The sequence below is a fragment of the Rhinolophus sinicus genome, chromosome 2 (assembly GCF_057876585.1).
Source record: "Rhinolophus sinicus isolate RSI-liver-muscle chromosome 2, RSI-T2T, whole genome shotgun sequence".
In the NCBI taxonomy this organism is placed as follows: domain Eukaryota; kingdom Metazoa; phylum Chordata; class Mammalia; order Chiroptera; family Rhinolophidae; genus Rhinolophus; species Rhinolophus sinicus.
Genome location: NC_142502.1, coordinates 108,190,872 through 108,216,732, shown reverse-complemented (window position 1 = coordinate 108,216,732; position 25,861 = coordinate 108,190,872). Strand labels below are relative to the sequence as shown.

Genomic DNA, 25,861 nt, shown 5'->3' with positions numbered 1-25,861 from the left:
TTTCCCCCAGATATGAGGGTCTGCACCCTGCCCCAGTGCCCCGTGGTCACAAATGCCATGCCTGCCACACTCCTATCAAGTGTTCCATCAGTGAGTGAGCCTTTTCCTCTCAGAAATTAGGAATCTGCCTCCAAAGCCCAGCCACTTGACCTCTCCCTTCTGGGGGCCTCTGGGGACAACATGGGGGGTGCTGGGTACCAGGGCCTCAGCCTGGGGAGAGGCCTGGGCTGGGGACCCCTGTCATAGCTGGGCCTCGGTTACTCACAGGCCACTCACAGGCCACTCACAGCCGCTCCCCCTCGCTGCTGACCCTGACTCTAGTGGGTGAGCCAGCGCGTAACAGGGCTAATTGGGAAGGTGGTGGCCTGCGCCCATCAGCTGGCTCCTGGGCCTGAATGAGCAACCAGGAAGCAGCGGCTCGTGTGTGGGGAGGGGAAGGAGGGCCCACAGAATCTGGGGTCCCTCATGGGTCACAGGCAGGGCTGGAGGACCAGAGCCGGGTATCTGTCTCTAAGAGGGGGCGGTTCCTACTCCATCGCATACCCTCCCTCCTGCTTTGGCCCTGGCCCTACCCCAGCCAACTAATTGCTCACTAGTATTGCCGAGAGTAAGAGTATCAGTGTCAGAGGGAGGCGCCTGGGAGTCAGGTCAAGCTGCTCTCTCCTGCTCCCCCACGCCCACCCAGACCTCGCCCTGCTGCCCTCACCCAGGCTCTCATTTCCACGCTCCCCATCTCCTCACAAAGGCCCCCCTGGAGCTCTTGCCTGGTCTCTCCATTCCCTGTCTCCTGCCGGCCTCTCACGCAGCCCTGAGCTGCCCACGGGACTTTATGCGATGATAGAAATGTCCTGTTTGTGCTAACAGCCACTAGCCACACGCGGCTCCTGAGCATTTGGAATAGGGCTACTATTACCAACCAGAGGAAGTGAATTTTTTATTTTACTTAATTCAAATATAGATAGCCCTTGCAACTAGTGGTTACCATCTAGTCTAGCCCTTGACTTTCTGCCAGCTCCCAAAATGGAAGCGGGAAGGAAGAGTGGCCATGGGAGCTAGGACGAGACGAGGTAATAGGACAGTATCCCCTGACAAGGGTTGATGCAGTGTGTGAGGGGGTGGGGGGCACACTGGCTTTAGAATCAGGACGACCTGGCTCAAGTCCCAGCGGACCTCCCAGCTTTGGGCAACTCCGCAAACTTTTCTGACCATCAATGTTCTCATCTGTTAAATGGGGATATTTGAAATCATGCCTGCCTTGCGGATTTGTGTGAATATAAAATGGGAAATTATCAGAAAAACTAAATGGGACAAGGCGCAGCCCTCCTGGCTCAGGCATTGTCCTGTCTGTGTCCTCCCCGGAAAGGGCGGGGGGAAGCAAACAGGATGGGCTCACCCCACAGCCCCAGGCTGTCTGTCCACAGGCTCCAGCCCAGCTCACCTAGCCAAATCTCCTGTGCCCCCCAACCCCCACTCCTTGCAGGGCAGCAGTCGCGGCCCTGTGCACATAGGGTGGTATTGAAAGTGACGTTGCTTCCTCGGTGCCTCTCCTGCCCACGTCTGTTCCTTCCCTAGCCTCTCAGGCCCTACTGGTTCTTCTACAGGTGAAGCGGAGGCGGGAGGGGGCTCTGGAAGCAGGGAGGGGAGCAGCCGAGAGAAGAGAGGTGCAAGGAGCCTTGTGGGTGGCGAGATGGGGAGGAACGGTGGGGCCTGCAAGGTGTTCCTTTCGAGCACAAACAGGTGGTAACGTTTGTCATGTTTTCTTCCTCCCGTCCTCCCAGTGCCGTCAGACCTTGGCCAGGACAGCCAGTGCCGGTGGAGGCACAGTCTCTCTGGGCCTCTAGCCAGATCCCCAGCCACCCACGCAGCCGGTGTGCAGCCGCATTCCTCCCTCGACTGCCACCTTCCTGTCCTCTTCCCCTCCATCCTACCACCTGCTCCAAGTGTGGTACTCTGCTGTGTTCCTGCTGCTCACTGTTAACCCTCTCTCAGCTCAGGCAGCACAAATGTGAAGCTAATGGGGCCCAGGAGGGCAGGGAAGGGACACTGGCTGAGTGCCGCTCAGGCCAGGCCACCTTCTGACTGCTCACCAGTCAGCCAGTGCCCACAGTGGTGCTGGGTGGGGGATGGGGGTTGTCTGCTGCTTTCCCCAGTGACAGCACCCCTAATCCTGCCAGCGAGTACTCAGCCAATGGATGGACTGGGTGAGAGAATGTGGGTGGCCCAGGGCACCCCCACCCACCCACCAGAGAAAACCAAACGTGAAGCATGGGCCTTCCATAGGCAAGAGCTCAGGGTCCTTGCCCTTATTTAGGAAGAAAGCAGGTCGCATCCCCTCCAGGCCATGGGGGCAGGGGGGTGGGGGTGGCTCTGTGCTGTGTCCAGCACCTGGCACTGGCTCATTGTACACAGTCCTGCTTTGGAAGTTGCAACAAGGAAGGAAACGAATTGTCCCTCAAGGAGCTGCCATCCAGCTGGGAGCACAAAGCACATGGAAAAAGCTGGTGTGGAGAAAGGGGGCAGGCACCTGGCTTCCCAGAGGTGGCAGGACGCTCCCTGGGCCTTGAGGAATGAAGAGAAGAGCAGGGAGCAGGCAGCTGAGACTCAGGGCCGGGCTGCACCTAGGGCACATTTAGGAGGAGTGGCTGGTTTGGGTTGGTGTGGGAAGCACATAGCAGAGGACAGTGGGTGGAGGAACAGAAAGGCTGCTTGGACCAGTACTGTATGGGTTCTGCAACGCCTACATGGCGAGAGGGGAAACGGAGAACACGCGGGGGGGGGGGGGGGGGGGGCAGGGAACTGAGGGTTCTGAGTTGGGAGCAGTGGAGAGATGCTTGGGGCGAGAGAAGCACCATTTCCTGATTGCTGACTGTGGGCCAGTATCTTCCCAGGTTCTCCAAATGTGCTCTGGGGTTTAACCCTTACAATAGCCCTGTAGGGTGTTTTTTCTCCCCCATTTCATAGATGAGAAAGCTAAATTTAAATTATTTGCCCAAACCAGCTCGTAACAAGCAAAAGAGTTTGGAAAGGACTCAAACCCAAGCCTGCTGGACTCCAAAGCCCATGTAGGTCCCCTTCCTCTCCTCAGCTGACACTGTGCCATAAATTAACGGCAGGGGTCCACAGACTGACTTCAGAGCTTCCTCAAACCTTGTAATAATGTGTGCAAAATCTCGTGTGTCATCCAAGTCTCGAAAGTTAAGAAGTCCTAAGTGAGCAAGTCAACAGTGCATGTTGTCCCTCCCACTCAAGCTTTTCTCCTCTGCATTTCGTCCACAGGCCTACAAGTCAACACAGCAGTTCTAGAACAAGTGTTCCATATAGGCGTCCTTGGTAAACCTAAGATTTAGGCTTGAGAGAGAAAAAAAAGGAGTGATGAAAACAGGAAGAGAAAAAGCCTGAAAGAGGAGCTTATGCTGTGGTGGGGAGCGGTGGAGAGGCCGTGAGCCTCAGGACCTGTGGGCTCCTCCCTCCGCTGCACCTCTCCCTGCTCTGAGCTGGTGAAGGCATTTCCCCCTCCTCCTCCTCCATCACACTCCCGCTGCCTGTGCTGACCCGTCTCTTCTGCAATCACCGTTTTCTCCCTCATATAGGAAGCTGACGCTCCTGGCCCACTCCCAGGAGGGTCTGCCTCTAAGCTATTTGTCCTGTAGTGGGGATGGGTGGCCTGTAACATCTGCACTCTCCATCTGGTCCCTCCTGTGACCAAGAACACAGAAGGAGAGGACACGTGTGTATGTGGGAGTTCCCACCAGTTCGTGCTAGGTGGACCCTCGTTAGCCCAGGCGTGCCCATGTGACTGGCGGAACTCACCCGTTTCAGTTTCTCTCTCTGCCTGCCTCTGTGGTTTCTTCCCTGTGTAGACGATCAAGGGCAGAATCCACATTTTGCCTGGCCCGACTTCTTTGCCCTCTCTCTTCTCAAATAGATTCTGTAGCACATTATCTGTGCAGCCCCCATGTGGCCTCAACAGAAACCATTGGCCCTGGACTGGGGGGGTTCATGACAGTGGGCAAAGTATATGGCTGTTACTGAATTCCAGGCACTTAGTCATGGGAGGCACGTGGAATGGATGTGTCCAGGCCACCGTTCCCCTGTCTACCTTATTGTGGAAGACATCTTCCTCTCTGGTTTCCACACCCTCCGTCCCTCATCTACTTGGTGCAAAGCCCACTGTAGGTGCAGGGTGAGATACACGGATGGCCAAGTCCTGGCCTCCAGGAGCACTTGGTCTAGCTGGGCGGGAGCAGCAGGGCATGAACTTGGCTCTGACACAGAGCCACTCACCCGTGCTCTCTCGTGGGGCTGTCTGTCCCGCCCTCATGGCTCCTGGGTGACTGTCTCCCATGAGCCACTCTTCTCTCCACAAAATGATCTCTTTTCTCTGAGGGACGCAGCACACCTCCATTAACAAGTAGCAGAGCCCACGTGGCCATGAAGAGGAAGTCCTGGGATGTCCCCTGGTGCAGGGGGTGGGGTAAGACAGTGCTAAGTATGCTAAGGGTCTGGGGTGACTCTACGAGAGAGTCCCACCCAGCACAATGTGTTGCCCTAGCTGAGAATCACTGCTCCAGGGAGCTGTCTACCTCCGTGCCCCTCCCTCAAAACATATTTGATAGTGTAGTGTACACTCAGCTCTGCCCTTCCTCGTTTTCCACTCGCATCCCAGGTGCATCAGTCTCCTCTAGGACTGACCTCCTGGAACTTGGCGGTCAGCTTCCATTTTCGCTCATCCTATGCCCTGTCCTCACCCTCTTAGCAGCTCCGCTGGCACCCTCCAAAGGACCCAGGGCACTGGGCTGGGACATGGGAGTGAAGATGGTTCAGAGGACTGGGGTCAGAGCCTGGGGCATCTTCAGGCAGTGAATCCTAAAGAGGAAGAATTTGGGAGGTGGGGGCTCTGCCCCCTCCTCCCCCCTCCTCCCCACTCTCCTTCCCTGCGAGCAGCAGAGTCAGCTGAGTGATTGTCACGCTCACGCTCCCTGGGCCTAAGACTTCATTGCTCTGTTTAACTCACATCTGATTTGGCCACCAGCCCTCTTGTCTTGTGAGGACGTGAACACAGAGGCTGTGATTAGCTCTCAGAGAAACAATAATATTTTTCCTCAGCTCTGTTCTGTGGCCTGAGTGCCAGGAAAACCCGCGCTCATTGTCTGCTCATTATGCTCACCTATCAGTCATTCTTACCATGGGACTATTAGTGCTTTTTATTGCTACTGGTCACCTCACCCAGAATGAGGCACCTGGCTTCTTCATCAGTCCAGAGGACCGAGCAGGAGAGGGTGAGAGGGACGGTGTGAATGTGCTTCTGGGAGAGGCTGGGAGGACCTGCCAGGAGGGCTTCCTGAGTCGGGTGTGGCCCTCAGAGCTTCTGGGGAGGGGATCAGTGTGGGCCATGTCCTCTCCTTCTGGCCTGTCTAAACCCTCTGGCTGACAGCTCCTCACCTGCAGGGAGCATCTTCTATCCCCCAGTGAGTCCCCAGCACCTGCACACAGAGGCGACCAGAAAACAGAACCCTATTGGAGAGGCTGGCTTCCCATGCCCAACTCTGTTCTCTTGGACCCCAGGACTAGAACCAGAGAGGGACACTAACTCCTTGTCAGTGTGTCACCATCAGCTCCTCACACATCTGCAAGTGCGGGACCTATCTGGAGTCTCTCAGTGGTCCTAGGAGGCACAAGTTATTATCCGTCCTTTGCTGCTGCAGACACCAGTTCAGGAGGTTAAGACTATGCCTTCCCAGTGTGGGCTTTGCTGGAATCCTGAAGCCCTGTGCTATACCCTACACCAACCTGGTGGTTTCCTCTCCTTCCTGGATATTCCCAGGGCCTGGCTCACTCCCTCACTTCATTCAGTTCTTGTTGCCTGTTATCTCAGAGGCCCTCCCAGCCTTTCCTATTTAAAATTACACCCCACCCCACACAGGGACCATCACTATTTCCTCCCTCTGCCTTATTTCCTTCACAGCACTCATCAGGACATGGCATTCTATTACACACAGCCTGTATGCGTGTGTTTGTCATCGCTTCCTCTACTTGGAGGTAAGCCCCAAGAGAGGGGCCCTCCTCTCTGTGACGCAGTGCTGTATCCACAGCTCGGCACATGGCGTGGCTCATGGAAAGAACGCAATTACCAATGGAGGAAAGAATAAATAATGAATGTGTGGACCAGTTGGCCAAGCAGTCTGTGCCCGAATTTTCCCGAGGGCCCTGTCTCACCTCACCTCCGGTGCCTGACTCACCTTAGAGGGGTCACGCTGGCGACTAAAGGGTATTGGTGGGGCTGGAAGGCGGCGGGGGGAGTGGTGATTTAGAGGCCAACGGCAAGGACAGCAAGCTCTTGGAGGAGTCTCTAGGCCGCCCTCTGGTGGTAGAGCATGGAACACACGAGGAATTTAGGCTCTTGGCATTGAATGGGAATTTAGAGATGATGAAAGAAATCCCCTAAAGTGACAGCCCAAGGTCACACAGAAGCGGATGGCAGAATAGGGACAGACTCAGATCAGTCTTATGCTCTCACCACTACGCTATCCTGTCTGTCCCCAGCACAGGTGTTGAGATTACGCTGCAAAAGGGAGAGCTAAGTGGCGATACAGTTTGAGGATATTAGGAGGAAAACACCTCAGGAGGCCGATTTGGTTTAATTCAACAAGCTTTTGAGCCAGTGCCAGGCACCTGGAGGGCACTTAATTAAAGGATAAAGGGAGAAAATGTACAGTAAGAGAGGTTAGGTTTATACCAAAGCAAGACTTTGGTCAAATGAATTTGAAATGTGCGATTGGCAGAGGAGTTAGACTTCCCTCCTTGGCTCTTACCTCTGGGTGTGCCCCTCTCTAATTAAACTTTTAGCACACGTTATTGCCATGATTTACATGTTTGTTTCCTCCCTAGGCACAGAGCTCCCTGAGGGCAGGGAGGACTGAAACTCCTTCCAGGGACTGTCATCATGCCCAGCACCCCACACAGTAGATGCTTAATAAATGATTGTCGCTTGGGCAAACGGATGAACAAAGAGCAGACAACCATCTCTTCCACCGGGTCCAAAGACATTATTCGCCCACCCAAAGGCTGAGGGCTGTCCCCGATGCTTTCTCAAGGTAACTCAGCTTCCATAATTAGATTATACCATGGTACTCAGTCTAAGTTATTTTCTTTCATTGGCCAAGCATTTGACTGTCTGACATGTCCCCGGTACTGAGCTATTGTTATTTAAGTCTGTGATCCTCTTCTATTATTTAATCTATGACTCCGTGTTGACATAAGATGTCACAGTGTCCGCACCGCAGGCACTCCTCAGTGAGGTCAGCCGAGGTAGATGGGAAAGAATCATCCAATCTGAGTGCATAAGTGGTACAATGGGTTCCCCTGTGCTAACACTCCATACCATCCAGTCCCACTCAGTATCCTCTTCAGCTAATAAACACAGCTCGTTTGGGTTCCAATCTGCTGCCTATTAATAGGTATTAAAATCTCCAATGACCTCACGCCTCCCCCTTCTCTCTCCCACTCACCCATCTGTTGTGTCAAACTAGGAAGAATTGGTTTGGAACCAGCAGTCCTGCACCCACTCTTGACTTTGGCACTGTGTTATGTCTTGGACAGGTAACACCTCTCTTAGCAGTAGTTCCCTCATCTGGGAAATGGAGCTAGTAATTCGCTTTATTGAACAGCTTCTGGGCCAGGAACTAGGAGAGAAGTAAGGGATACAGAGACAGACAAAGCACAGTCCTGCCTTCAAGAAGCGCATACTTTACAAGGGGAGAAAGACATGAAAACCAACATAATATTGTGGAAATTAAGTAAAACAGTAAGAGCCCCAACTCCTTTCCTGGGACACATCAGGATCTCAGTTCCTTTCTCTCACGTTCTCTCTCCTTTTCTCCTTTCCATGTACAACAAACTTGGGAGCTTGCTGTGGGTCAGTTTGAGGGGGTACAGAATTCTTTCTTCCCTTTGTGGACAAAAAAGGGGTGCTGTAATAAATCATAAATTCCTAACTGGCAGGTCGCGGTGGGTAGTCGTGCCCCAGGCCTGTACCTTCTTTAGTGAAAGGTTTATAAGCCAGCTCTATGCAGCTAGGTGAACACACCTTTGAAATGCCAGAAATAATACCCCTCAGAGGCGTAACCACCCTCAAGAGAGCATAATCTTAACTATCCTGTAATCCAGTCCTGCCTTGCTTTATCCCTCCTTCATTTAATCTTCCTTAAGTTCCCTCCTTAAAAAGAAACTGCAAACTGCTATTCTCAGGAGCACTTGAGATCTTGTTCCCTGGCATATGCCATGTTTGGCTCAAATAAACTCATAAAAATTCACGTTTGTTATGTGGCTCCCTTCCACCCACACCTCCCTGCCACAGTATACACAGAGGTGTATGTGCTCCTTCCCACAGTTGGACACAGTTCTATCAGAGGAGAAAGATTTTCAGATATTTGCTCGAGCCCAGCACCCATATCTTCCCTAACTTCTCCCCAACCTACCCATCCAACAACATCTCTGTCTTCTGCAGTTTATAAACCCTTCAACTCTAATCATTTCAATCTACTCTCTGTTGCCCAAACTCACCATTCATTAATGAATTCAGCCATTAATCACATTATTTGATAGTTAATTTTCTTTGTCAATTTGACTGGGCGAAGGGATACCCAGAGAGCTGGTTAAACAGTATTTATGGGTGTATCTGTGAGGGTGTTTCTCAAAGAGATTAGGTAGACTGAGTAGAGAAGATCCACCCTCCACAAGTGAACAGGCAGCATCCACTCTGTGAGGACTGAATAGAACAAGACGGTGGAGGAAGGACGAATTTGCCCTCTGAGCTGGGACATCACCTTCCGCACTCCTGGCCTTTCCACTTGGCCTGGGACCTAAACGGTCCCCTCCCGATTCTGAGGCCTTCAGGCTCAGACTGAATTACTGCATTGGTTTCCCTGGGTCTCCAGTTTGTAGAAGGCAGGTTATGAGACTGCCTCAGGCTCTACAATGTTGAGAGCCAATTCCTATAATAAATCTCCATTATTTTATTCTATTGGTCCTGTTTTTCTGGAGAATCCTGACTAACATATGTATTAAGTGTCCATGAAAGCCAGGAGCTATATTTAATGTCAAGTGTTACACAGATGAACAAAGAGATAGAAAAATGTAGTGGTTAAAATCAGAGACATTGACATACGACAGACTTTAATTCAAACCTCAGTTTTGCCATTTGTCCCCTGTGTGACCTTGCAGGACTACCTCTCTCGCCTCTGTTTCTCTTTTCTCCAAAACAGTGATAACAATAGGGTTATTGTGCGAATTAAGTGAGAACTTAATCTGTAGGGCATTTGACAACGGTGGCCCGACAGCACATCGCAGTAAAAAGTGGCTGCAATGGTTTGTCGCGAACTGTACTTTGTGTCTTAGGTTGGATTCATTAGAAGCAGATCTTGAGACAAAGATTCAAATAAAAGGGATTATTAAAAAGTGATGCGGGTGGGGAGGAGGGAAGGGGAGGGGGGACCTGGACCTGGAAAGGAGGCGTAGGCCAAGCAAAGTCTCATGGAGCGCAGCCTGGGCTCAGAGGAATGGGGTAGCCCCATATTTGTCAGTCCAGTTAGGCCTGGGTTGGGGGGGCGTCGGGAGGAGTGTAGGGGAGACACATTTCCAGATGCTTCCAGCACCTGGCAAAGTCCTGGCAGCCAACATAGGTGAGCTGCGGTGAGTGACAGCACACTGGCACCAAAATGGTGAAAGGGTCTGAGAAGAAATGTGCAGAACAGTCTCTGCCTCCAAGAGCATGGGGTCTAGGAGGCGAGGACAGCCAGGAATAAATCATAGTTTCAGGCACAGCTGCATCCAGACGCTGGGGCACAGGGTAGGGGTGGGGAGCGGCGCATGGAGAAAGGTCACTGACTGTTTGGGGGGAGGAAGGACTCGCAGGCAGCTGGGCACAGCACACAGGAGAGCCGAGGCCAGCGGAGGCTGGAGCACACGTGAGTGGGGGGGGTCAGGAAGGGGTTGCCCCCACCTCCCTGCAGCCTCTGCGCCCATGCGGTCGTGTGAAGCCCGGGTCTGCCCCTTCCTAGCTGGTCCTTCAGCCACGCGTCTGGCTGCATCCTCCTCCTGGAAGCCTCCCCTGACTAGTCCAGCTCCTGTTTCGTGGGAGATGGGTGGCTTGTTACTGGAATCAGGTGGAAAGGACAACACGGTTCTCGGGCAGATTCATTTTTGGAAGGGGCGTATATATTTGTGAAAACTGATCCCCTTAAAACTTGTTCCTGCGCACATGCCCCTGGAACGTTTTCATGTTTCGCCAGGACTTTGCAAACTATACGCTATTAAAGAATCAGAATTCTTCAAATAGGGGTCCCAGGATGTAAGAAATGTGGGTCTGAATGTCCTTGTAACTCTAAGAGTTACATTTCCAAACCCCCTTCCGCCGAGCTCCCAATCCTGATGCATATGGGCAAGCCAGGAACTCAAATTACTTCCAGATCTCCGTAGGCGCGTGGCTGAGGAGGCCATCTGCATATTCAAAGACCAAATCACTGGCAAAGAAGGAGCCTAGATTCAAAATTAAGAAAACATGGTTTTTATTTTTCCAATTCATGGAAGCACCATCAGTCTCCTGATCGTTCCCAGCCGTCGGCCACCAGGGGGCAGCAGAAAACACAGAGCGGCCAGCCGAGCCCAGGAGCTCCAGGGTGGGGAAGAGGAAGCGGGAGGCAGGTACTGGGGAGAGGGCTGCGCTCCAGGGAGGGGTGTACGCTAAGGCGTCAGAGAAAAATAGAGCAGGAAATGTGTGGGCTAAGTATGGATCTCAGGAGGGGATAGAAAAACATTGCGAGTGACACATTCAGAGTGCAGAATACAATTGAGGGAATGAGGGAGGGAACCAAGGAGTTAGGCTAAATTGGGAAGAATTCGAGGGAAATCAGAAGGTAGACGAGGGCGTGGGTGCACTCTGCCTGGAGGCCCAGGGTGCCTCTGGAGATGCGGTTATCTGTACTCTTCCCTGGGCGGATCAAGGAACGGCTCGTCCTGGGGCGGATGGTCCACCTCAGGCGCAGGCGGCCAGGGGTTTTCTGGAGGCTGGGGTCCTGCTGGCCAGGGGTCGTCAGGCAGGGGAGGTTGAGGAGGGTCAGTTCTAGGAGGCTCAGGAGGCCAGACTCCAGATCCAGGCAGGTCTCTCCAGGGACGACTGGGGCCTGGAGGGGGAGGATCCTCAAAGAGAGGGGGTGCCCCTGGCCAAGGCTTACCAGGGATTGGGGCACCCTGAGGCAGTGTTGGGGAGCCGTCCTCTCCAGTCTCTGTGGGTGGGGGAGAGGGGTGGTCTCCACTGCCTGAGATGCCTATAGAGGAGGAAGAAGAACGGTAAGAGGTGGTGAGGGCCAGATCCAGCCCCAACCCAGCCACAGACCCAGGGACGGACCAAAGCCTGAGCTGACCCCGCAAACAGAGCTCAGAAGTAACTCTCAAAGAGCTCCCTACATATTTGCAAAATACTGAGGCAATCTTAAAATGACATGAAAACAGTCTTGAACCATTAACTTGATCTTTAAACTGAAAGGACCCCCCCCCCCCAAATAAGCTCCATCCAACTCTGGTTGGGAACAGCCCATTGGCATGGCCCCAATGCTGGTCTGCAGCCCCCAAATGGTCTACACCTTGGTCCCATGTGGCACCCAGCCGCCACCTCTACAATGACCTCCACCCTCCTTAGCAGCCCTCAGCTCCACACATCTGAATTCTGGTCTGAAGCGCCACATTGGTCCCCACCCCAAGCAGCAATCACTTAGTCTGCACTACACGCAGCTCCCACACCCCCTGCACCCCCTTAGCTCTTCCCCTCACACGAATCGCCAGCTCCTCCTCCTATGTATCCAGTTCACCCCTTCCTTCTTAGTGGGCACCCTCCTCTCACCTTGCCCATTCCCCGTCACCCAAAATTGTACTCCTGGCCTCTGTCCCCAGCTCACCTCCGGTGTACAGGCCAAGGACCAGGACCCCCAGTAGCTTCCAGCTGAGCATCATGGCTGTCTCCTGGTCCCCAAAGCCAGGGGTGGGCTGTCGGGATGCCTGGGGAGCCCAAGAGGCTTTATATGGGAGAGGAGGAGGCGAATCTCTGGGGTGGGGCCAGCCCAGTGACAAAACGAATCAGAACCTAACTGGTCATACCCGTTTGGAAGGCCCGGCTGATGTGTAACCTCTGAGGTCGGCATCCCTCAGCTCAGGACCCAGCCAACACGGCATTGGCATCACCGAGGACCTGGACCGTGGTCACCCCACCCTTGTCCTCACGTCCTCACACACAGCCTGCAGCAATCAGCGCCACCTGTCATCTCCATAACCACACAGACTTCCAGCTTTCATTCCTCGAAGCCACTGAAGCCGAGGAATGGGAGCACCAGGCATGGGAAGCAGCGTAATTACAGGGCCGTGGCAGGGCAGTGGGGTGGGGGCACAGGGGCCGTCGGTCCCTTTGAGCCCTCCCCCTCGGGACTCAGAACTTCCACTTGCTTCAGGAACCAAGCGGGCTGCTGTCCAGCATATGCCTTCTTCAGGCACACAGGGGGCCTCTGAGCAGTGACAACCACCCAGGCTGGCTGCATGTGAGGAAGGAAATGAGGCATCCTGATTCTTTCTCCCCACCTCACACCGGATTCCATCAGTCATGGCCCAGAGGCCCAGGAAGAGGCTGCCTCAGCTCCCGATCATCCCAGACTCATCCTCCCTCTGGAATCTCCTCCTGCCCCTCTGGCCCCCTCCCCTGGTCCTTGGCTCCAACTCTCTACCCACTTCCTTTGGGTCTTAGTTTAAGTCTTGCCTAAGTCTCTCAGGGATCCTGCTAGAACTTCCCCTCAGGAAGGACTCCTCTGCCTGCAGGTCTAATGAGCCTCAGAAATAATGTTCAAAACAGAATCCACTTTCTCTGCAAGTTGTTCCCCACGTGGTCTCTCCGCAGCAGTAAGGGACACCTCTGTGGCTCAGCGCAAAGCCAAACCAGTCCACGCGCCATGCGGGAGCTCCCTTTCCCAGCCTCCCCCACACCTTCCTAATTGGCCTCTCCATCCTTCCCCACACCCACAACCAGGCCTCTTAAAAAACGTAAATTGGGGCCCGGCCTGGTGGCTCAGGCAGTTAGAGCTCCGTGCTCCTAACTCCCAAGGCTACTGGTTTGATTCCCACATGGGCCAGTGGGCTCTCAAACCGGTTCGATTCCTCGACTTCCACAAGGGATGGTGGGCTGTGCCCCCTGCAACTAGCAACTAGCAACTAGCAACGGCAACTGGACCTGGAGTTGAGCTGCGCCCTCCACAACTAAGACAGAAAGGACAACAACTTGACTTGGAAAAAAGTCCTGGAAGTACACACTGTTCCCCAATAAAGTCCTGTTCCCCTTCCCCAATAAAGTCTTTTTAAAAAATGTAAATCGAATTGTGTGGCTACTTCCCAGTTTAAAAAGTTCTCCGAGGGCTTTCTACCAACTCAGCGTGTCCTGTCCAGCCTCTCCCTGCAGCACTCTCCCTCTCTCTCCCTCCTGGGCTCTGGGCTCTGCGCTTGCCCGCCTGCTGCAGACACTCCCACTGGCCGCGCCCACCGGCTCCCCACTCCTCAGGTCTCAACACAACGTCCCCTCCTCAAAGAAGCTTTTCCTGTCCCCTCACCTGATGCCACCCCGGCCCAGTCAGTTTCTATCACTTCACTGACCACTGACGTTTACTTTCTCTTCATAGCACTTGTGTGAAATGCTCGTCTGTCCGTTGTGTCCTCCCCCTAGAATGTAAGTGCCCAGGAGCAAGGACCCACCCATCAAGAGTTAGGGCACCAGCTGGCTGAGATTCCTGTTGAGGGAGTGAATGTTTCATCTTCCTCACTCTTGGCACTGGTCATCTTCCAGACGGAAAGAGTTTTAAAACAAAAGTAGAGAATAAAGAAAACCTGGAGCTTCTCAAAAACCTTCCCAAGCAGCCTAAGAAAGGGTTTTTGAAAAAGATGCCATCTAGAGGAAGATGGGACCACCTCACATTTCCCGAGAGGCAACTGCAGGGAGAAGTCCTTGTATTCCCAGAGCGCATGTTCAAACAACAGCTCCTACTGTAGTCGTCTTTATTAAGCCCCAGAATTCAGACATCTTGGTGGCTGGCGTCCCCGAGGGCATCTGGATGGGGCAGGGGACCGGGCTGGTGCCCGCAAACCCCACTTCTCCACCACTCTCCTGGCCCCTGGGCCCCCTGAGCCCCAGGTTGCTCAGCGGCAGATGGGTTCGGGGGCATTCTGGTTGTCTCCTTGAGCAACAGCGTCCTCTTTGGAAACGGCCTCACTCAGGCCCTGCAGGTCATCAAGCAGGACAGAGAGGGGTCCTGGGAAAGAAGACCCCAAAAGATAGGAACCATACAAAAGGCTGTCATGGTTATGTGCAGAGAACAGGGCTGCCACAGCACAGCAGGGTCACGAGGAAGGGGGTTCTCTGGTCCAAGACAGGTGTGGACAAAGGAGGCTGGGGCCTCCAAGGGTCAGAGAACAATGCACATGCACTCGAGTGTCTGGGCAGAGGCTCGCGAAGCCCCGATCGCCCCTTCCCACTTAGACCACTACCTTTCAGGGGCTCCCTGGTGGAGGGCGCCGCTGCTGGAGGTCCGGGTGCTGAAGAACCTGAAGGCCTAGGGCTGGACTCCGCAGACTTCGCTTTATCCAGCAGGGAAGGAAGAACTGCCAATAGTCGCTGCTGCTTGTAACGGGAGAGGAGACCCTCCTGCTGCAAGGTGGCCTGGGAAGGAGAGGGTTAAACGCCACCTAACCCGGGCACAGCCTCCCCCCCTTTCCACACCTCTAGGCCCCAACCAGCCCCAGGGCCCTTCTCGCAGCCCCACCAGCATGAGGTCCTTGTCCCTCTCCAGCTCCCGCAGGCGCTGGGCCAGCCGCAGCCCCTCCTCCTTCCGGGCCTCATCCTGCAGGCGCCTGAGCTCCTGGTTCCGCTCCTTTTCCCGGGTGGCTTTGCGCTGGATCTGGCGCAGGGAGACCACTAGGGGGAAACCAGGGCACAGAGGGGACAGGTGTGGGGCAGCCCAGAGGCAGCCAGGCACCATGAAAACAAGACCGGACCAATGGGCAGGATGCTGGGTCCCCAGCTGTGACTCAGGGAAGCCACTTACACTCTGACCCAGTCTCTTCTGTACAGTGGAGAGGTGGCTGACACTCTAGAATCCCGAATCTGGAAACCCAAACTACCTCCCTCACCCCAGAACCTTCCCAGAGTCACTTAGGGGAAATCTGGATATGGACTGGGTATTAGATTTTCAGTTTCTTAAAGGGTGACAATGGAATTGAGGTTATATAGGAGATCTTCTTCTTTGTGGGAGACACAGGCCAACAGTCATATGTTTGTAATTCACTTTAAATAATTCCCCAAAAGTGTATATATATCAATGCGTGTGTGTAGAGAGCAAATGCGGCAAAAGGTTAACAAGAGCTGCACCGAGTTAGAGGAGGCATGTGAGTATCAGCACACGAGTCTAACTTGTCCAGGTGTTTGAAATTTTTCCTAATAAAAAGCTGGCGATAATCATTGGTGGCAGACATCAGAGGGGCTGCAGGGGCCCCGGCGCCGGTCATTTGATCTGGGTGCTGCCACATGGGTGTGTCTGCCACCTGAGAACTCAGCTGTGCCATTAACTGCACACTTCACAGAAAGTTTTACAAAAGCTTTTTAAAATGACCTTGTCTCCGCACTTCTCCCGGGAAGCCCGCGTCCACTCCGCAAACCTCACCGGCCTTCGCATGCTCCCTCCGAGCCTCACTCAGTCTCCTTTCTGTTTCCGAGAGCTGTTCCCGCAGCCGGGTTTCCACTTCAGCCACCTTCTCTTGCAGAGCTGGGGTGAAGGTGCAGAGGGGTGTGTGGGGGAGATGTGGAGCGTGGTCCCGCCCACCCTCCGAGGCACCCCGTTTCCCCTTTCCCCTCCCGCACACCTTGCCCATAGAGCTCCTGCTGCTGGGTCAGCTCCTGGCGCAGACTGGCGGCTTCCTCTGTGCTCTCCTGCTGGCCTTGGCGAGCGGCTTCCAGCTGCAGCCCCACACTGGCCAGGGACTCCTGGGTCCGCTGCAGCTCCCGCTCCAGCTGCTGGGCGACCTCACTCAGCTGCTGCCGCTCTGCCTCCCCTGGGAAGGGGGTGACACACTCGGCCTCTCCACGCCCTAGACCCCAGCTCTTCCCTCCTCTCACCCCCAGTGCACCCGACTGTGACCCCAGGACCAGGTGTACCTTGCTCCCGGGCACGGCCCACCTCCTGCTGGATGATATGGGCACTCAGCTGCAGTTCTGCGTCCAGGCGATTCCGTTCTTCCCGCAGCTGCTCCAACTCAAGGCTCACGTCCACGGTTGGTGGGGGTGGGGGGCAGCTGATGGGGAGAAACAGAGTGGGGGAGATCACCCAGCTGCCTGGCCCCTAAGCCCCCTCCCTCCTCAGTCCTACTGTTTTGGGTCCCAGCAACTAACACCTTAAAGCCCCACCACCGTCCCCCGAACTTCACCTTTCCTGGCGCAGCTGAGCAAGGGTCAGTTTTCGAGCCATCAGGCCTGGGGGAGAAAAGGCGGCAGCACCAGGCTGATGAGTGTGCGGAGGAGGAAAGGAGCCGGGGCGTAAGGGAAAGAGCTGCACGCTGGATGAGCAGGAAGCAGCAGGATGGGTACGGGATGAGGGCTGGGGCTCTCAGGGCACAGTGGCAGTCACCCTACCCACCCTGAATGGTGTGGACCTTGCGGACGGCATAGCTGACTCGGCTGCTGAGGCTGGGCAGCCGGGCTGCAGCCCGCTCCACCTCGGCCATGGTGCTCTGGAGCCAGGTCTGAAAGCTGGAGGACATACAAGGTCATGACCCTTCCACCCCACCTCATTCCCAAAAGGACTTGGCGTGCCTTGTAGGAACAACTCCCTCTACCTGTACCGCTATGGCTGTGGGGAAAGCATGCAAGGGGAATCGGAGCGGGGAAGAGAGAAGCTGAAGCCAAGGGTTGGGGCCCCAACTCTGTGCACTGCCAGTAGGGCTGGGCTCCTCAGCCAACACAAAAAGAAAACCTGAGGGCTTATGCCCTTACTGACTGCCAGATAAAAATGATCCAGTTGCTCATAAGAAAAGCACAGCTATTCCTGGTCCCAAAACCTACGGTAAGCTTCTCACCTGGGTCCTAGCGACCAGTACCTTTACTAACAGTCCTGCAGGAAAACAATAGTGAGGTTCACGGCCAGACCTAATCTGGACCCAGGTGCCACAACACTGTAAAGGGCTGAGTAAAAACGGCTCTGCGGAGCCAACGTGAGTGGTCGGCAGGCTGGCTAACCGCTGGCTGGGTTAGGCTTGCCCACCTGCAGGCCCCTGGCCGCCTCTCCAGGTTTGGGGACTCTCCTGGCACATGTGCCACGTTTGGGGTGTGTGAACTTCTGTGCATCTTTCTAAAGAACAAAGCCCAGAGCTCCCACCAGCTTTCTAAGGGCCCGTGCTCAAAGACGGCATGAGACGACTGTGTAGCTTTTCAAGCTTCAAAGCTTATTTTACACAGCCTGGTTTTTGATCACTATTCTGCAGCAGAGATCAAAGTTATCCCCTCCGACAATTGACAATTCGGATACCAGTGAAGGTCAGGTGCACGGCTTTATCAGCTGGCTGTGCCCAAAGCAGGACAGAGTGGCTCACAAAAGCCAAGAAGCGTAAACAGGTCCCCGGGGGAGGGCCAAGGCAGCATCAGGGGCTGGGCTGGACCCCCCCGGGGAGTCCAAGTCTGCGCCAGCAGTAAACAAGCCGAGGACAAAGGCTGGCGGCTGTGTCCCAGCAGCACAGCGAGGCCACTTTCACCTGAAAATTGTCTGAATGGGTGCTTCCAGCCCCTTCTGTGGCTCTCATTAAAGCCATTTTCTGGTAAGGTGTCCAAGTCATCTAGACACTAACAACTGACAACAGACTGAGCTTGGGCTGTTTCACGCCTCCTGTACTTTTTGGCAACAGGTCACTAGCAAGAACCATTTCAGTGGTGTCCTGGCACCAAAGTACAACCCTGTCCACAGCATACCTTCCTGTTCTCCTGGAGGTAGGGTCACGTGGATGGACAGTGTGCGGTGGTTCATCCTAACTAGCCTCTCTAATTCCCTGCATGTCTGAAATCTTTCATCAATTTTTTTCACTTCAGTGGATCCTTTGTTCTATATTATGTTTTACTTTCATCACTTTTTAAAGTTAAATTAGTCCCCAAGGTACAAATCCAACAGAAGGGGTCGGTGGGCAAGGACCCAACCGGCACCACAATTTTGTTAAACCAATTATGTGACCAGTCACCAAGAGCCACGTGGTAATGGGAAGCATTTACAGACTGCAGGCGACAAGCCAGGCCCTGTGCTAAGTGCTCTGCATGGCCCAGGTGCCCCAATGACCAAGGCTGAGGGGAGATGTTCCCAGCACAGAGAAGCTTGAGTTTCTCCTTAGAGGTCTTTCTTTCTAAAGGTTATATAAGGAAACACCTAGGAGCTAGTACAAGAAACACAGGCTTGTAATTGATTAAGAAGGAAATTCATACGTTTTATACAGAATGCCTATAAGCTGGTAAAAGTGTACAGCTTTAAAAATAAATAGATAAAATTTTTTCCAAGTAATCAGGGCATGCCCGTAAAACTGTAAAGAGAGAAACAAAAGACCGAGTATCCACACTCCCCATCCTCGAACAACTCTGAAGGTGGGGATCCTCGCAGGTGCTCCATTAGCTCAGGCTGTTCCTGGACCAGACTGCAGCAGGCCGTGCGGCCTCAGCTCCGGCCAAACACACAGTGGGAGTCCTAACAAATGACCCTGGTATGAACGTGGACGGCTGCCCCAGGAAAAACAAGCACAGGAGCTTTTACAGGCGAAACACCTCTGCCCTGCTCCTCCAGTGGCCAGCTTTCCAGCCCCTCTTGCCTGAGTTCTTAAACTCCAAGGTGCCCGGGAGGCTGGGGAAGCAGGAACACTACCCCTGCCCCCCTGCCCTCCCACACCCTCCATCCCTGGTACCTGCTGACAGCACTAGCCACGAGCTTCTGCTGCTCCTCAGCTGTGGCTGTCTGCTGCTGCCGCCGGCGCCAGGCCTCCTGGGCACGGCTCAGCTCCATGTGCAGGGCCTAGAAGGGTGCCATGAAGAACAGGGTCCCTCCCCAGCCCGGCCACAGACCCAGCCCGCTGGGTTTCCCAGCCCGCCCCTGGCCTCTACCCGACCCTGGCCTCTGCCTGCCTGACACTGACCTTGGCGCCAACACGCTCCACCTCCACCTCTGCGGCTTTGTCCTCCAGAGTGCGCTGCAGGACGGCCTGCTCCTGGCTCTGGGCTACTGCTCTTTCCTGGAGCTCTGCCACCTGGGGGAGGACAGGAGGCAGGGCACTGAGGGGCAGGTGCAGAGGTCTCTGAAAGAACACCATGCAGGGAGACCAGAAGCATGGGTTCCTGAGAATGGAAACCAAAGTTTCCTTCCAGAAGCATGTTCCATGTGCCCACACCTTGAGGAACTGCCCTGTGACCCACAAGGACCTGCACATGCCACCTCCTCCAAGAGGCCATTCCTGAGCATCCTGCCTGAGGCTGCCCCCCCCCCGCCCCCACAGTGTCACATGACCGTTCACCTTTTCCTTCCCAGCTCACATAACGACCTGGCCTGACCTAATCGTCTGCTTGCCTATTGTGCATCTGCTCCAGAACCTAAGCTCATGAGAGCAGGTACTTGTTTTTGTTCAGGGCTATGTTCCCAGCACGTGGTAACTATGCAATAGTATTTGTTGAATAAATGCCATCCCTTATGTAAAGAGCAAGTTGGGGTGAAGAACATGGGAAGAAAGGGCGACAGGTGACCTGTCCCTTCAGCTGCTCCACACACGCTCTGTGCTCCAGCTCCTGGGCCTTCAGCTGCACCATCAGGGCAAAGACCTTCTCCCGCCAGCACTGCAGCAGGGACTGGCACTTCCTGGTGAACTCAGGCTCCAGGGAATCTGCAGGCGGAACCTTCGGGGCGGAGGAGGGGGACAGTGTGGGCTCCTGGGGGAGCAGAGGAAGGAGGCAGCCATTTCGGTTTCTCTCTGTGCTGCCCAAGCAGCAGGAGCCGCAGCAAGTTCAGGGAAGGAAAGCCCTCCACTCCCCTGCCCCCCCCACAGGGAGGCCCGGCCCACCTTCCTGGCCAGCTCCTGCTCCTGCAGGGACAGGATGTGTGTCAGGCTCTGCACGCGCACCTCCAGCAGTCCCGCTGTCGTGTGCAGGCCGGCCCGGTCCTCCTGCAAGTGCTGCCAGCAGGAGAGAGGCCTGTTTGCTCCCTCAGGGGACGCTGCTCTCCCCAGGGGCCATCCCTCGCCCGGGATCCCGGCCTCCCGCCCCACCCTCACCCCCCACACATGCACCCTACACTTCGTCACCTGCACGGTTTCTAGAAGCTCCTGTCGCTCCGACTCCCACGTCTGGCTGTGGACCTCAGGAGGTACTTGTTCCCCCACATATCTCCTTAGATTCTCAACCAAGGTCACCTGAACCTCCAAGTCTTCTTGGGTTTTGCTAGTATTAAGGTGGAAATAGGGTACCATCAGCGGGGCACCTGGAGACCCGCCCTACCCACCAATCGCTGGGCCGCCTTGGGGTCCCCACAGCCCACGTACTTGAGCTGCTTCCGCAGCAGCTCGGCCTCCTTCTGGGCCTCAGCCAGCTCCTTAGCTTCCCCTGCCCTCCGGGTCTCCAGACTACTCAGAGACTTCTCCAAGCCCTCAGCTTTGCTGGTCAGACTGGCAAGAGTGTCCTGGTGAGCCTGTGTCAGGGAGGAGAGCTGCGGAGAGAGAGGGCTCAGCAGGAGCTGGCTCACGCCCACATCCAGGCTTCCTGACCCGCCTGCTTTGGCCTTGTCCCCTCCCACTTTCTGTGACCTCAGACAACCCAACACATCACCCAACTGAGCACGGCAAATGGAGACAGTCCCTGGTGCCTTACTCCCCCCATCACTTTCCAATCCACCAGCAGTTCCGGTCAGGTCTCCCCCAAATCATATCTTTACTTCTCTCCACCTCCGCTGCCACCAGCCTGATGTACGCCACCCTCGTCTCAAGCCTGGACAACAGCAGCAATCTCCTAACCAGGCTTAGAAACCTCCAGAGGCTCACCACAGCATTCCAACAAAACCCAGTCTTTTCCCTCAGCCTGCAACGCCTGCTGTGCCCTGGCCTCTGCCCACTTCTCTGAGCCCGTCTCCTATCACTCTCCCGCTTACCCAGCTGCTCAGATACAGGGGTGAGGGGGCACACGTCACCTCCTCGGGAAGGCTGCCCTGGGCCCTCCAATCCCTACCCACCACCGTTCGGTCCTGTTGCCTGTTCCTGTCCTTCCAGCACTTATCGTCTGAAATGACCTTACTTCTGTGTGTGCCTACTGTCTGCCACACCCCCTTCAGGAAGTTCTAGGAAGGTAGGAATCTTGCAGTTTTTCTTACTGCACCTCGAACAGTGGTAAGGGTGTTGGGGACACTGGAGGGGTCATGGGACAGGGGCGGGGGGGGGGAAGGAGGGACGCTGCTGCCCTCATTTCCAGTCTGTCGTCCACCCCCCTGCACTATTTCCATACCACAGTCAGAGTCATCTTTTTGGACATAAATCACAAAACTGGTCTTTTGAGACGTAAAATACAAATCTGATCACATCACTTTCCCATTTCACTAACTGCTGTTCTTCAGACAAAGTTCTACGTGGGCCCTGAGGTCCTGCAGTCACACCACCGCCAAGAGCCCTCTCGTCTCCTGCACTCAAGGCTCTCAGGCCCCCTCCTGTCACATGTGCTGGCCACTGTCACACCAGCTCCCACAGCCACCCAACCCGTCTCACCAGCCAGCTCTTATTCTGCATAAATGTCAACTTATCATTAAGCATCTTTCATGAATCTAAAGGCATTTATATTTGTCTTTGACTATCTCCTTTGTCCATTTTTTAACTGGATGGCTGTGTTTCCTTTGTCAGTTTCTAGGCACACATTGTACAGTGGAGATATTAGCTGCTTCCTGTGATTTGAGCTGTTACTACTCGTATTCCTTTCCAGTTTATCATTTGTCCTTTAATTTTACGTTTATTTTGTCACTCCTAAGTTTAGCATTAGAAAGTCAATGTACCAATCTTTTCTTTAATGGTTCCGAATTTTGATTCACGCGTAAAGACGGTCCCTATTCTGAGGTTACAGAGGAATTCACCCAGGTTTTCCTTCAGTATCTTTATGGTTTCATTTCTTAACTAGGATAGCCTTCCTTAACTCCCCTATCAGGTTAGGGCTCCCTTGTCCTTCAGGGCACTTCTCCCAATTACAGTTAACTAGGACTAAATCAAGTGTGGAATGTGTGTGTCCCGACTAGGCTGGCAGCCCCACCCACAAGGGCAGGGACTCGGGCTGGTGTGCTCACTGTGGAGTCCTGGCTCTCACCTCGGGGATGGCAGAGGAAGCTCTGATAAGTGCTTACCGACTGAACAATCTCCCCTTCCCAGCCCACCTCAGGACCCCACTCCTCCACCCCGCTGCCCCCAATGCTCCCAGATGAATCGGGCAGCCAGAGTAAAGTAGGAAGACAAAGTATCCCTACTGGAAGGGGAAGGAGGGCTTCAGGTGTGGGAGGGCACCTGAGTCCTGGGGAAAAGTGCAGTCTGCGTAACAGCAAACACCTAAAGTCTCCCTCTTTCCAGGTCATGTTTTTCCGCCTTCACCAAACATCTTCTCCTCACTCCACTGCTTTTCTTTGATTCCTGCTCTCTGCTGGGAAATTACTGCCCAGTTTCCCACTATGAAGCTGAGCCCTTCCCAACCCCACATTCACCTGCTCCTGGTGCAGCCTCTGCATCTCCTCCAGCTCCCGCTGGCTCCCCTCTTCCAGATTCTTCCGGACAACATCGGCCCCAGCCAAGGCGGCACGCAGGCCCTCGGCCTCAGCTCGGCCGGCCCTCTCCGCCCGTGCGAGAGCCTCCAGCTCCAGGGCCTGGGCCTCCAGCCTCATCTTCTGCTGCAGCGAGGTCTCCCGCAGGACCCGGGCCTCCTCTTCCAGCCGCCGCAGCTCTTGCAGCTGCCAAGAGATCAGCTCAGCCTGCTGGCTCAGGGCCTGTGACCCCTGCCGCTCCACGGACCTTCAAAGACAGGTTAGCACAGGTGAGACCTATCTCTGAGGCTGGGAAGGTGGCCAAGAGCATAAATGGAGACAGAAGAAGAGATCCCTCTGTTCCCATGTGGGGAGATGGGGGAATGAAGCTGGGCCATGGGAATCTGCATTTCCATCACCCTCGTCATCCATGGAGGCCCTACTAAGCATATAAGGTCCAGTGCTGGGGCTCAAAGGACCTAAAGGCTGGCTGAGATCATGGAACATGGCCTCTAGAGCTACACACAAGGATGTGTTAAACATGAAATGTGCACATCATTAGTCCACACATTCTGAATTAGAGAGGTTGGAAGTACATGCAGAGACTTCTGAATTCTGATTTAAGGGCAAGGAAAAGTCTGAGGGAGATGAGAGAGAGAGCTCACGGCTCTACTGGTGTCACGTAAAGTTACAACATGGCAGCTTATAACATGGCTGTTGGCATAGCTCCCTCACTGGGGCCCAGAATCACAGGATTTTTATTTTTTTTTTTTAAGCAGGGAACCATAGCCTAGAGAAATTAAGTGACTGGCCAAAGGACCCCTAGCTGGTGCCAAACGAGGCACAGGGTGTCTCTGTCTCCTGACACCCACTGCAGTGCTTCCCCTTCGCCATCGTGCTCCTTCCTATTTGATGGGGTCCAAGGCAGTGCTGTCTCCAATCCCACTCTACAGCACAATGGCAGAATGGCATTCCAGTACATATGGGAAAAGACACACATGACACAAGAATAAGAATCTTTACAGACAACACATTGACAAATAGCACAGTCAGCTCCAACAGCCTGTGCTCCATCAGGATGAATCCATCCAGCACAGAAAGTCCCAGTTTGAACTCCTTCACCTTGCCTTGTATATCATGCTTATTACGATCAGCTGTTGGTCAATCGGTCTCTTCCCTTAGGACTTGAAATTCTTTGCTATCAGGATTTCTCCTATTCGTTTTTGGTATCCCCATCCCTATCATCTAGCATGCTGCCTTATTATTATTTATGCGTTGCAGGGGCACCAATTATTGCTTATGGAAAACTGAACCAATTACCAAACTAAGCTATGAAATTCAGTAAGCAAGGGTCACTGGCAAGCCAGCCTGAGCAAACAGTTTGACAGCGGACCCCTACCTGCCTCTCTGCCCTGGTTCCTGCCCATCGCCAGAAACATCCCGTTCCCACATGATCACTTGAGGTTTCTGGTTGTCTGGCCGCCTCTCTGAGACATCTTGATGGGCCAGGGGAATGTCTGAGACCCAGGTGGGAGCCATTCTTGGTTTGGTAGGAAGGGGCCGCGCTTGAAAGTGGGATGGGGGAATGAGCCCAGTGGAATCTGAGGAATCACAAGGACAGAGGTGGTCAGTTTCCCAGGAAGAGACAATCAGCAGTCCCCTTGCCAGGTCCCACTGACCTGAAGGTCGAAACATCTCCACATTATTTGAAGTCTCTAGATTCTGTGTCCAGCCATCTATGTTCCCCTGGACAATAGGAGAAACAAGGGCATTCCAATTCAATTTTCAGGCCACCTTCCAAAGAGAAAGCCCCTAAAATAACAGTCATTATCCTTAAATAAGAGCCAGGTCCACCAGACTCTAAGCTCCTCTTTTTCTACTTCCCGGAAGTAGGAAATACCCGAAGAGCACTGGTTCACCCAAGCTGGTCCCTGACAGAACTGGGGCAATAACCATGAGATGGAGGGAATTTACTGAAACAGGCTAAGAGGGAGCTCTTAGGCTTTACTCAAACTGTTCAGGTCTGGGTAGTGCCTTTACCCTCCTCCTCAGGTTTCTATAGTCTCTGCCATTCTTGGTTGGAGGTATGCGGTGCCGGGGCAGCGAGCCCAGTCTCCAGAGTTCTCTCCATGGCTCAGCGAGGCCGTGGGGAAGCCCATCCAGACACCACCAAGCCATGACTCCTGGGTCTTTCCCTATTAAAGCGCTGGCCCAAGCTGACCCCAGATGAATGTGGCCACATGTAGGGCAGGGCGCCTCCCCAGAACCCCTGGGAATCTAGGCAGCCTAGATCCCTTGGCAGAAATGCCAGCTTCCTGACATCGCATGCAAACCCTTCCAGCAACTTCCTCTTAGTTTCTCTATCCCCTTAACTTCCATTCCTGCCACCCACCCTCCTCTCTTCAGCGTCCTAGAGCACAGCGAGGGCTCTTCAGGGTCTCCCACCCTCCCACCCAAATTCACCCACTTTTCCCTCGATCTAGGATTCCTACCCCCCTCCCTCCCTACATCCTAATCTGCTTTGTCCTTGAATTACTCTGCTCCCTCACTCTCACCTTCATCTCTCAGCTCAACAGCCTCCTCGCCTCCCTACTCTAGCTGGCTCTCAGTCCGTTCTCCTCTTCACTCCCCCAGACACCCCTGAGTCTTCACCCCGCTATACCCTGAGCTCTAAGGCTGTTCTGACCCCCTTATCTGTTCCTTTACCCGGCGCCTGTACCCCCTCCTTCCCTATGGGACCCTGATCCCACCCCAGACCCCTTCTCAACCCTTTCCCACCCCCAATCCCTTCTCAACCCCTTCCCCCCTCCAACTGACTCTTCCCGAAAGCCCCCTCACCTAGCGCGAGAACCCCCTTTGCCCTTTCGCCACGCCCCCTACTCCTCGCTCCGGCGCGGGCATCCGCCCCTGACCGCGCCTGCGCAGAGTGGACCCATTGGCGGGCCGCTCAAAAACCGGAAGTGGGGGGCGGAGAAGAGATACACGCAGGCGCAGTAGTGTCTAAAGCCCTACCC

General features: G+C 54.4%; 2 protein-coding genes across 10 annotated transcripts; both read right to left on the bottom strand.

The window, feature by feature from the left end:
* Positions 1–10,548: 10,548 nt before the first annotated feature.
* On the bottom strand, positions 10,549–13,925 carry PSORS1C2 (psoriasis susceptibility 1 candidate 2). 3 transcript variants are annotated; one of them, XM_088795892.1, is made up of 4 exons: positions 12,151–13,925; positions 11,952–12,051; positions 11,232–11,324; positions 10,549–11,075 (listed from the first exon to the last, which is right to left on the bottom strand). In XM_088795892.1, exons 1-4 carry the CDS (start codon positions 12,229–12,231, stop codon positions 10,972–10,974), a joined length of 378 nt encoding a protein of 125 aa, XP_088652018.1. In that variant the 5' UTR covers positions 12,232–13,925; the 3' UTR covers positions 10,549–10,971. The 3 variants fall into 3 exon arrangements, with proteins under 3 accessions (XP_088652018.1, XP_088652019.1, XP_019572959.3); XM_088795893.1 differs by having other exon boundaries at positions 10,549–11,072; XM_019717400.3 differs by having other exon boundaries at positions 10,549–11,324.
* Positions 13,926–14,065: 140 nt separating this feature from the next.
* On the bottom strand, positions 14,066–25,829 carry CCHCR1 (coiled-coil alpha-helical rod protein 1). 7 transcript variants are annotated; one of them, XM_019717397.3, is made up of 18 exons: positions 25,686–25,829; positions 24,527–24,593; positions 24,247–24,448; positions 22,812–23,115; positions 20,629–20,792; positions 20,392–20,527; positions 20,152–20,262; positions 19,838–20,020; positions 19,237–19,347; positions 19,009–19,115; positions 16,713–16,825; positions 16,504–16,549; positions 16,235–16,371; positions 15,943–16,131; positions 15,744–15,845; positions 14,847–14,998; positions 14,572–14,743; positions 14,066–14,336 (listed from the first exon to the last, which is right to left on the bottom strand). In XM_019717397.3, exons 2-18 carry the CDS (start codon positions 24,540–24,542, stop codon positions 14,224–14,226), a joined length of 2,358 nt encoding a protein of 785 aa, XP_019572956.3. In that variant the 5' UTR covers positions 24,543–24,593; positions 25,686–25,829; the 3' UTR covers positions 14,066–14,223. The 7 variants fall into 7 exon arrangements, with proteins under 7 accessions (XP_019572956.3, XP_019572957.3, XP_074188744.2 ...); XM_019717398.3 differs by having other exon boundaries at positions 19,838–19,987; XM_074332643.2 differs by having other exon boundaries at positions 14,572–14,701; positions 19,838–19,987.
* Between the last annotated feature and the right edge of the window lie 32 nt (positions 25,830–25,861).